Source organism: Fundulus heteroclitus, chromosome 8, assembly GCF_011125445.2.
Source record: "Fundulus heteroclitus isolate FHET01 chromosome 8, MU-UCD_Fhet_4.1, whole genome shotgun sequence".
NCBI classification, from domain to species: domain Eukaryota; kingdom Metazoa; phylum Chordata; class Actinopteri; order Cyprinodontiformes; family Fundulidae; genus Fundulus; species Fundulus heteroclitus.
Window position 1 is genome coordinate 1,816,667 of NC_046368.1, and position 11,025 is coordinate 1,827,691.

At 42.8% G+C, this 11,025-nt stretch overlaps 1 protein-coding gene across 5 annotated transcripts; it reads right to left on the reverse strand.

Annotated features, from left to right (window-relative positions):
• Window positions 1-747: 747 nt before the first annotated feature.
• Window positions 748-10,421, reverse strand: LOC105922597 (UDP-glucuronosyltransferase 2A1). 5 transcript variants are annotated; one of them, XR_004931479.1, is made up of 11 exons: window positions 9,779-10,421; window positions 9,081-9,570; window positions 8,435-8,583; window positions 8,229-8,360; window positions 8,068-8,155; window positions 7,675-7,894; window positions 7,214-7,526; window positions 2,263-2,404; window positions 2,028-2,136; window positions 1,642-1,763; window positions 748-1,486 (listed from the first exon to the last, which is right to left on the reverse strand). XR_004931479.1 is itself a non-coding variant. In XM_012858493.3 (7 exons), the coding sequence occupies exons 1-7, from the start codon at window positions 10,034-10,036 to the stop codon at window positions 7,247-7,249; spliced, it is 1,617 nt and encodes a 538-aa protein (XP_012713947.2). In that variant the 5' UTR covers window positions 10,037-10,420; the 3' UTR covers window positions 6,969-7,246. The 5 variants fall into 5 exon arrangements, 1 of the variants encoding a protein (XP_012713947.2); XR_004931478.1 differs by having other exon boundaries at window positions 2,245-2,404; XR_002427677.2 differs by lacking the exon at window positions 2,263-2,404.
• Between the last annotated feature and the right edge of the window lie 604 nt (window positions 10,422-11,025).

The window sequence follows — 11,025 nt, forward strand, 5'->3', positions numbered from 1 at the left end:
TGCACACATTAGAAATATTCAGCACAGTTAAACAAAAACCCCTTTGGAGCATTAAAACTATTGTAGAAGACTGTGTGTGTTTAAGACGCAGTAATTACAGATTTCTCCTCAATTGAATTTTCTTCGGTCAGAGGGAATATGTCAACTACATCAGTGCAGCTTAGAAGGTTTATTGATGGAATAAAAGCAGGTACATTGAACCAGATGAAGGTACAGATGATGACGAGGTGATTACATTTGGTTCCATAGGTATATGGATGTGGGTGTGTATGTGCATGTGTGTGGTTATCTGACACAGAAGAAACAATAAAGGTGCATATCCATAACCATGCAGGCAAACCACTACACATAGATGCAGGATGAAAATGGCCTGTAATATCATAGAAATCCACTAGAGGGCACCACACACCACACCACACATGCATCATCGGTCAAATGCAATAAACGTACAGATGACACACAACTGTCACCAAATATGAAATGAACAGTAATGCCCTCATACACTAACAGGCCAGCTGACAGCTTTGCTAGGGCCCGGTACAATGCAGTCTTTTTAGGCCCCCCCCTCTACACCTGCTGCCACACACACACACACACACACACACACACACACACACACACACACACACACACACACATACACACGCATGCACACCAAAAAAAACTTAATTGTATACTTCATGCCCTGAAAATCTCTGTATTTTATACTGGATATTTTCAGCCCATCTATTGAATTTAGTGCACTGGTTGATCTTTTCTTCATCAGAGAGCAGCACTGCAGCCAGAATATGTGGGGAAAAAAAGGAAATAAAAAGAGAAGAGCCTTTTACTTGGTGTCGCTTCAGTGGGAAGGTGCTGGCATGGTGCTATCTGTGGCTCCAAGGCAGAAGCTCGGGCAGGTTCGGATCACCTCGCCATGAGGAGCAGAAAACACCATGTTTTCTGGGCGCTTCTCCGACGATCTGTTTGACCAAAACAAAACGAGCGGAGTCCAGCGATTCCTCGAAGATAACGGCTTCCAGCGGGATCAAAGATTAATTTTAAAGTCAAGACCTGGCTGATTGGAAATACAGGGGAAAAGATGATTCGTCAGATCACGTGCCACGTGGGGGAAACCCAGCGTGAGGGACAACTGTTTGTGTCTTTCCAGTTGGCGGGCTGCCAGAGAAGAAGACTGAAATGATAATGTAGCACGCTTTTCTAGGCATCTCCACGGTAACCACATAAGGTTTCCACCGGGGTGGCTCCCATAGATGTTTTTTTAACTAATTGACAATATTGTCCATTGGTGGCTGCAGACTTTGTCCCGATCCCGAGGTTTTCAATTGGCTCCCAGAAGCATTTGTGGTGGAGGAACAGCAGGCTGTCAGTGATTGCTGGAAAAATTATTTTTTCCAGCCATCTTGATACTGTTAGAAGCCTGTCAGTGGGTCTTCTGTGCGTTGCAGCAAGAACGTGGTACCCTCAAACAGGACCAGTGGAATATCTGGGGAGAAACATTGTGCATGTAGCCATGGGATACACAAATTATCTCTAGTAAAACTGTAACTTAACCTAGTGTTATGCATTATGCTATGAGGTTTACATTGCCCGGTTTCTCTATAATCCTGCTTACACATTATATTCAAGATGTAACTTTACCAGAGATTGTAGCCCATATGGTTGTGATTTTCACTGGTTGCCTGTCACTGTCATTCACAAGGGTCGGGTTGAAGGGTGCTATCTCCACAAATGAGCCAACTTTGAGAGTCTTTACATCAAATCTGTGAATGAAATAAAATATTTTTAAAACACTTGCATTCATTAAAAAGGTATATTATAAAAGGCATATTCCATTTATTTAGATAAATATCCAAGGGTCTAATACACAAAATGATGCACAGCTTCTGGGAAATGCTGTGCAGTATGTTTTGTTGGTGGTACAATTGCTGCTCTGTACCATCATTTTGTGAATTTGGGTGAAAAAGTATTTTGAATTTAGTATATTACTACTGCTATTACACAAATGATAAACATTGATAACATACTTATGTTTTTGTGGGAACAGTGTGGCACTTTGGTGTTTAATGCATCTCTCTGGTTGCCCAGAGGGAGGGTTGTTAATGATGTTGATGATATGCTTCCCCTTATCCAAACCTTGGGAATAAAAGCAAATTATGTTAATGATGTTCCTATACAAGAAGACAGTGCTTACAGTACATTATAATGTATAATTAATATTTGTTAATATGTATTTTCCTGTACTGGATTAAGATCAACTACAGGAGTCACAGCTTTGGGCCAAGTAACATCTCTTCCTGTGTCAGGACTCTATCCCCCATTCTCTCCATGAAGTCTGGCTGGCGCATAATTTTTGACACTTTCAGGTGGGATAGCTCTGGCATTTGGGTTCCAAGGTGCAACCCTGTTAAGAAATGAATTACAATAAATAAAATAATTTTGTTACCTTTTTTTAGTCATCGTTGATGGAACATCCAAGAATATTTTAATAATACAACTATTTTAGTAATTTCTTTTGTAACATAGATGTCCCTACCAAGCCCATGTCTTTGATGAAGTTCAGCTGCAGATATCACTGTGGCTGATCCTGATGGCCTGTAAACCAAGGCGTAGCCTGGAAGCCCGAGGATAGATGTATTTTCTGCTGTTTCATCATTAAGTGTTGACAGTGTGCAAAGGGTATCCAACACAGCAATCCTCTTCACCATTCATTTTTCAATACTGACACCATTTTTATGAGCAATAACTGAAGTACAACAAACATATCAAGACATTGAGCTTCAAACACCTTCAGGACCTAGTATATGAAATGTACAGAAAATGTACCAACCCAAGTCCTTGATCCTCTGGTGGTATCGCTCAGAGCGGTTGCAGTCACCAATCATAGGGTGGCCCAGCATATCAATTTGCTCATAATGCGTAGTACATATAAAGGTAATTATGAATGTAATTATGAAATGATCAACTTACGAATTTGCCTCTGTGACATTTCAGTGATAAATTCAGGAAGTTAAACACAGAAATGTAGCAAAATGTGAACTCTGCTAACCTCCTCCAACTGCCTTACTAACTGAAAACAAACCTGAGATTCGGAATGCTGGTAAACACTACCCTTCAAAATAAGAGCTCCTTCAAAACAAAGATCCATTCAGATTCATGCCTGAAAGGCAACACAACCCATGATGCCCATATTTTTCCCTTTCCACCCCAAATTTTGTAATCATAAAACCCCTGTTAAAACAAGATAGCTTGGCCATGCTTTTGAAACAGGTTGCAAAGGGTGTCTGTCTGAGAGCATCCCATTTCCTGCAATTTCATGTCTTAAGACATGGGTGCATGTCTTCAGATTTTTGTCTTAAGATGTCCTAAGATGTCTTGATGTGCACAAATGTCTTGAGACGTCTTGATTCTTCTTATTCAGACATCTTGAAACGTCTTGAGACACTGTGATGGCTGGGTATGTTTTCCGTCTCTGTCTAAGTCTCCCCGTATCTCCTGTCAGATATTTAGTTATTCCTCTGCCTCCTTTAGTGATAATGGTACATGTAATAAATGTAGTGTTTTAGTAGCTTTGGAGGCGAGGGTGTCAGAATTGGAGACCCGGCTCCGTGCTGTGGAAAGACCAGCTGATAGCCGCCCCTCTGCTAGCGCGGAGCCACATAGACCTAGCGTTAGTTCACTTAGTGGTACTCCAGAAGCACCCGAGCAGCCGGGTAACCAGGCTGGCTGGGTGACAGTTCGTAGGAAGCATAGCTCTAGATTTCAGCCCCCAGGTCACCACCAACCCGTCTGCGTTTCTAACAAATTTTACCCTCTCAGCGATGCACCCTCTGAGAAGCCGACCCTGATTATTGGCAGCTCTATAGTCAGAAACGTGGCACTAGAGACACCAGGGACCATAGTTAAATGCCTGCCAGGGGCCAGAATGGGCGACATAGAGTCCTACCTAAAACTGCTGGCTAAGGATAAGCGTAAATACAGTAAGATTGTTATTCACGCTGGCGGTAATGACACCCGGTCACGCCGATCGGAGGTCACTAAAGTTGGTGTTGCTTCGGTGTGTGAGTTTGCTAAAACTATGTCGGACTCTGTAATTTTCTCTGGTCCCCTGCCTGATCTGACCAGTGATGACATGTTTAGCCGCATGTCATCATTCAACCGCTGGTTGTCTAGGTGGTGTCCAGAAAACGACGTGGGCTACATTGATAACTGGAGAACTTTCTGGGGAAAACCTGGTCTGATCCGGAGAGACAGCATCCATCCTACTTTGGATGGTGCAGCTCTTCTTTCTAGAAATCTGGCCGGATTTATTAGTTCTCCTAAATGCTGACAACCCATGGTCCAGACCAGGAAGCAGAGCCGTAGTTTAACACACCTCTCTGCAGCTTCTGTACTGTTACCCACCCATTATCCTATTGAGACGGTGACTTTCCCACAGCCAAAACTTAACAGATCAAAGACTGATCTAAAAGGAACAAATCATAAAAATCTAATAAAAATCAATATGGCTCACTTTGAACCAAAAAAATAAAACAATTAAATGTGGTCTATTAAATATAAGGTCTCTCCCTCCAAAGACTTTGTTAGTTAACAAATTGATTTCTGATAATCAGATTGATTTATTTTTTCTCACAGAAACCTGGCTACAAGAGGACTACGTTAGTATAAATGAGTCAACTCCCTCCAATTATTGAAATTTCCACATTCCCAGATCTGTGGGAAGAGGAGGAGGAGTAGCAACCATCTTTCAGTCTGATTTATTAATTAGTCCCAGGCCAATTAATAACCTAAGAAACCATCTCTTGATCAAGATGAGTTAGTAAACTACAGACCTATATCTAATCTTCTTTTCTTATCTAAGATTCTTGAGAAAGTAGTTGCTAATCAACTTTGTGAACATTTACAAAGCAATGACCTACTTGAGGAGTTTCAGTCAGGCTTCAGAGCTCATCATAGCACTGAAGCAGCTCTGGTGAAGGTCACTAATGATATTCTCATGGCCTCAGATAATGGACTTGTGTCTATACTTGTCCTGTTAGATCTCAGTGCTGCATTTGATACAGTTGATCACAATATTCTCCTACAAAGACTTGAACATACTGTAGGGATTAAGGGGAAAGCATTAGGCTGGTTTAAATCTGATCTGTCGGACAGATTCCAGTTTGTTCATGTTAATAATAAATCTTCCTCAAACTCTAGGGTCACCTGTGGAGTACCACAGGGTTCAGTCCTTTGACCAATTCTCTTTACTATATATATATGCTTCCGATCGGCAAAATTATCAGACAGCATGGGATTAATTTCCACTGTTATGCTGATGACACTCAGCTATATTTATCCATAAATCCTGATGAATCCAATCAGTTACTTCGACTGCAGTCATGTCTTGATGACATCAAAAGCTGGATGACTTTAAATTTCCTGCATCTAAATTCTGACAAGACCGAAGTTGTAATCTTTGGACCAGAGTCCTCAAAAAATTAACTTCTTAACCAATCACTTAATCTGGATGGCATTAACTTGGCCTCTGGTAATAAAGTAAAAAATCTTGGTGTTATTTTTGACCAAGACATGTCATTTAAATCCCATATTAAACAGGTTTCCAGAGTTTCCTTTTTTCACCCCAGGAATATCGCCAAAATTAGAAACATTCTGTCCAGGAGTGATGCTGAAAAACTAGTCCATGCATTTGTTACTTCAAGGCTGGACTATTGTAATTCTTTACTATCAGGAAGTCCACAAAATGCAGTTCAAAGCCTTCAGCTGATCCAAAATGCTGCAGCAAGAGTTCTGATGAAAATCAACCAGAGGGATCATATTTCTCCTGTTTTAGCTTCCCTTCATTGGCTTCCTGGTAAATCAAGAATAGAATTTAAAATTCTCCTTCTAACGTATAAAGCCCTTAATAATCAAGCTCCATCATATATCAGAGCTCTGATTACCCCGTATGTTCCTAACAGAGCACTTCGCTCTCAGACTGCAGGTCTGCTGGTGGTTCCTAGAGTCTCTAAAAGTAGAATGGGAGGCAGATCCTTTAGCCATCAGGCTCCTCTCCTGTGGAACCAACTCCCAGTTTTGGTCCGTGAGGCAGACACCCCGTCTACTTTTAAGACTAATCTTAAAACTTTCCTTTGTGACAAAGCTTCTAGTCAGAGTGGCTCATGTTACCCTGAGCTACCTCTATAGTTATGCTGCTATAGGCTTAGGCTGCTGGAGGACATCAGGGTCTATTTCTCTCACTCTGCTGAGTTCTCCTACTGCTCTCCAATCTGCATTGCTTGTTGTTATTTCAGCTTTTAAGTTTTTGTTCTGTAATTTTCCTCTTCATAGAAGGTACCCCTGGTCTGGCGTTCTGTTAGCTGTGACATCATCAGAGAAGGCAGATCATCCTCTATTACCATCTACCATAGAAAGTACTCCTGGGTCAATGTGAGCTTCTGTGCTTTCTGTGTCTCTGCTCTGTCTTCTCTAACATAGAAAGTACTCCTGGGTCAATGTGAGCTTCTGAGCTTTCTATTTCTCTGCTCTGTCTTCTCTAACATAGAAAGTACTCCTGGGTCAATGTGAGCTTCTGAGCTTTCTGTGTCTCTGCTCTGTCTTCTCTAAGCCCCAGTGGGTGGAGGCAGATGAGCGTTCACACTGAGCCTGGTTCTGGTTCTGCTGGAGGTTCTCCTCCCTGTTAAAGGGGAGTTTTCCTCTCCACTGTCACTTCATGCATGCTCAGTATGAGGGATTGCTGCAAAGCCATCAACAATGCAGACGACTCTCCCTGTGGCTCTACGCTTCTCCAGGAGTCGGGACTTTAAAGCAATCAACTGGTTCCCTTATATAAGAAAGTTTTGACCAATCTGTATAATATGATTGATTTTGACTTTGTAAAGTTCCTCGAGATGACATGTTTCATGAATTGGCGCTATATAAATAAAACTGAATTGAATTGAACAATAAACCAGGACTGACAGAGTATGAACTTTTGAACAGATTTTGGTTTCTCAGAACTTGATGAAGCACTACATAAGCACAGGCCATATAACATTTACCATACAATGTGTATTATTAAATCAAGCCATGCATGATCCAGGGGGAACTCTCGTCTTTTCAGGGATTCTGTCTAGAAAAGTAAGGAATTCTGACATGGGATATGTAATTGATAACTGGATTTAATATTTTGTCAGGACTGGACTGATCCATTTACTGATTAAATCACATGCACCTTATTATTATTACAGTTCAGCATCTGAACTGGTCAGTCACTCTTCTCTCTTTGCGCTCGCCGTCTGCAGTGCCGCAGGAAGCAGCGAAGCGCTGCCCAGCCGATGGTGGAACCTGCTGCCAAGGTGAGAAGCAGAGCTGCTCCTGTGTCCAAACTGTAGTACTGGAACCAGGACAGGTCATTTGACGCCAGCCTCAGGTGTCCAGCTCCTCCATGCCGCATCACAAACTCCACCCAGAAGGTGGCTGTGGTTAGCGGTGTCACTGGCCGCTGGCGGTGCAGTGAGGACAGGGTCTGCATGTTTGACCTAAAGCTGGACAACATGGGAAGAAAAAGGAGTGGATGTGTTTTACTGTGAAGGAGGGGCTACAACAAAGGTAAGTCAGAGTATTTGCTTTAAATGACAACATAAAAAAGAAGTCTTTCAATGTAAAGACTACTTCCTGTGACACCCACTTTACCTGGGCTCGTTAATGACAGCATGCAGCGCCCCCGCCAGCTCATCCGCTGTCATGAGGTTAAAGTGGAGGACGATGGCGGCCCCACGGTGGCTTAGACGGGCCAGGTTATCTGGCTGATCACCAAACAGTGGGATACCAACCACCGGAACCCCGTGAAACAAAGCTTCATATAAACCGTTGGTGCCGCCATGCGTCACGAAGGCTCGGGTCAGGGGGTGGCCTGGAGGTCAGACATGGGGCTCTTACAGGAAAAGTTTTCTAAACAGCAACAGCAGCTATTACTGAGAAATCTATAATCATGTGATACATTCAGCATTCATTTTGAAAACTCCTAACAGAAAGACTGAGAGACAGCAGACTTTTACTTCGAAAAGCTGATGCAGGCGGTCATACCAAGTAAGTCATTCTGTGGTATCCAATCAAACATTTTTGTATTTGATGCCAGGGTCCCTGGGGTTTTGCCACGATAACGCCAAATTACCTAAAAGATGTCACATGACAGTTGGTAACTGGTAAGAGGAAACGGCTGAAAATGAGCGGGTGTGGCATCTGACCTTCTGTGGTATTCGTCCCAAAGCAGTGGCGATTACATCAGCTCTGTCGTCTGTCAGACTGGTCACCATGGACCCAAAGGTGACAACCACCACACCAGCGTCCCCAGAGCTCTGCACGAATGCCTCTATGTCCTGCAGCAAGTGACATAAGCTTTATGTCACTGCATCATTTTGATCTGTAAATACAACAGGAAGTTGAACCATGCCTCTGGCAGCTGATTGGCTGGTTTGCAGTGAAGACCGCCCACGTAGAAAAAGTTTGGCGGTATTGGCCGCGGTGTCTCGATGTCCCAGAAGGTTCTGATCAGCCAAATATCCGCCCTACCCAGGGAGCTACAGAAGCTGCTTGGACTTCCTGTTCACACAGGGCATGCTCCTGTCAGGTTTATTTCTCTGGAGGAAAAGCACTTCACAATGACAGAAAATATAATTCACAACCTGACAGCGTCGGAATCTATCTCATTGTAATCCCCTCAAAGCTGGCCCTTCATGGAGCCAACATTAGTGTTGGTCATTTCTCAATGTTTTTACATAAGCCTACAGATTTAATATGCTGTACAAGTAAGTTGCAACAGATAAAAAAATGTCATATATTAACGTTAAATAAATTGACAATGTTGATAAACATCTGGAGAAGGCAATTGTGACTATAACAAAATTTTGAGTGGTTTGCTGCCGCAGCCCTAACCCTTTATGGTATGCAGTAGCTGTGATTCGCCTTAGCTTGTAAGATCACAAGGTTCAAGCCATCCACCCTCATCCTGCAGCCTAACCCTACTGAAGGTTTCTGCTGTTTGTGTGATTTGCTTTTGATGATGGAGGATGGGTGTGACACAGATAATAAGAACTGACCTTTGATCTCAGTGTAAAGTGAATCGAGCGTCTTTCTCCAGTGCAGTTCACTCAGCACAGACGTTCCCATGTACATTAACATGTTGATCAGCCGTTCCTGGAACGTCATGCGGTCACTGTACGGCAGCGGAGAGGCCGGGACGAAGGACGCCGGCATCGATGCCTGACCACAGTGACGCTCCAAGGTGCTGCCAAACGAGAAACGCAGTGAAAGGATTAGTGGCACGCCAAGCATTTCGGCCACAAGGTTTCCACAAACCACCATGGGATCCAGGAGGACTACATTGAAGGTTGAGTCCCGTAGGGTAGCCATCAGCTCCTGGTTCTTCAACATAGCGTCACATTGCTGCATGCTTATTTGGGAATACCTCCCCAAGATTGTCAGTGGCACCAGAAACCGATGCAGCATGGAAGAGTTATAGGCCTGGTACATGGAGAACTGTATAAAATCTTGCATTATGCCATCCATGTCTGATCTGCTGAACGGAACCTGAAAAAGGAAACATAGAGCTGATCAGGTAATTAATCTATTTTTGGTCACTACTTACAAACCAACAAGGGGAAACTTTGTCAGGGCATTCAAGAGTAAAACCACACACATTTAAAGACGATGTTTCAAACTGTCCGATAGTGGATCGACATTGGCTAACACTGACTGACAGGCATTGATCTTTGGACTAGTCATTGGATCTCATCACCTTGAACACCAGGAAGTTGAACTTGGCAGCATCTTGGCTACTGTTGTAGTTGACAGATGGTGATGCATCCGGCACCAGGATGGTGACCTTGTGGTTTCTTCTGACAAGCTCTTCTATGATGGTCCGCATGTTCAGCCAGTGGCTGTACTCACCTGGAAAGGCAAGGATGTGTCCGCCATCAGTCAGAGGGAAGAAGATCCCGACCAACAGGACTGAGGGGAACAGGAAAAAAGGAGCATGTAGAGGAAGCTTCATCATGTATCACACAGTGCGGAGAGGGAGGACCATGTGTTTGTCTGCAGCTGAATATCCAGAGTCCAAACTGATCAAAGGTTACTTAGCGTTGTTCTCTGATTGGACAGCAGCTCAGATAATCATCAACAACACTAAAGCTATTACCACAGATGAAAAGGAGTTAGGGAGAAAACCAGTGTTTGTGCTTGGACTGGAACACAAGACTGATAAGGTTTACTTTGTTACAAACAAGCTAATTTCAGAAAAGGAAGATTCAATGATCAAAGAGACGGATTAGAACCAACAACAAAAGGCAAACAGCCCAAGATTGAGTGTCAGATGATTACAGACATGGTGGAGAACAGTTTAGATCTGGAGCAAAGGTGAGGAACAGTCCTCTAAGCATAAAATCAACTTCAAATCATGAAGACTTTAGTTCAGAGAAAAGAAATAAAATTAAGGAATAACTGCAAAAAACAAAGAAAAGACAATAAACCACAAAAATTCACCAAAGGTCATTTTAAAGCACTTAAAAACCAGAAAAGGAATTAATCCCCACCTCTGATGCCATTGGTGGTCCTGAATTTGTGGGTAAAACCAGCTTCCCAGTCCCATACTTCCAAGGAAGTGCGTTTTGGAAGAGGGGCCATGGCAGAAATTCACAGCAAAACATCAGCTCCTCATCAGGAAACTTTCCAACCAGTCATTCATTACAGGACAGGAATCTAACATCAGCATTCTGCTGCAGGACCTAACAGGTCTATTAGCAGATCAAGATCCCCGAGGATGTGATTACTCATGTTAGCTCCCTGGGAATACTGTAATCTGGTTATTATGTTATAATTATCCTTAGATCATTGTGTTTGTCTTTTGTTTAGTTTTCTGTTCATTATGTTTATTAAAGATTCTGGTAGTTGTTAGATTCAGTTTCTGTCTGGTTAGCTATGTAGATTATTATTTTAGTAGTCCTGTTAGATCCTTGTTTTATGCATGCCTTTCTTTTGTTTAATTTC

Excerpts from the sequence above, each read along its gene's own strand:
- LOC105922597 (XM_012858493.3), bottom strand. The coding sequence starts at position 10,036 with ATGATGAAGCTTCCTCTACATGCTCCTTTTTTCCTGTTCCCCTCAGTC. Across the intron at positions 8,584-9,080 it reads ACTTTACACTGAGATCAAAG|GAAGTCCAAGCAGCTTCTGT; the intron begins GTCAGTTCTTAT and ends CTGTGTGAACAG. Across the intron at positions 8,156-8,228 it reads TGGGACGAATACCACAGAAG|GTAATTTGGCGTTATCGTGG; the intron begins GTCAGATGCCAC and ends GACATCTTTTAG.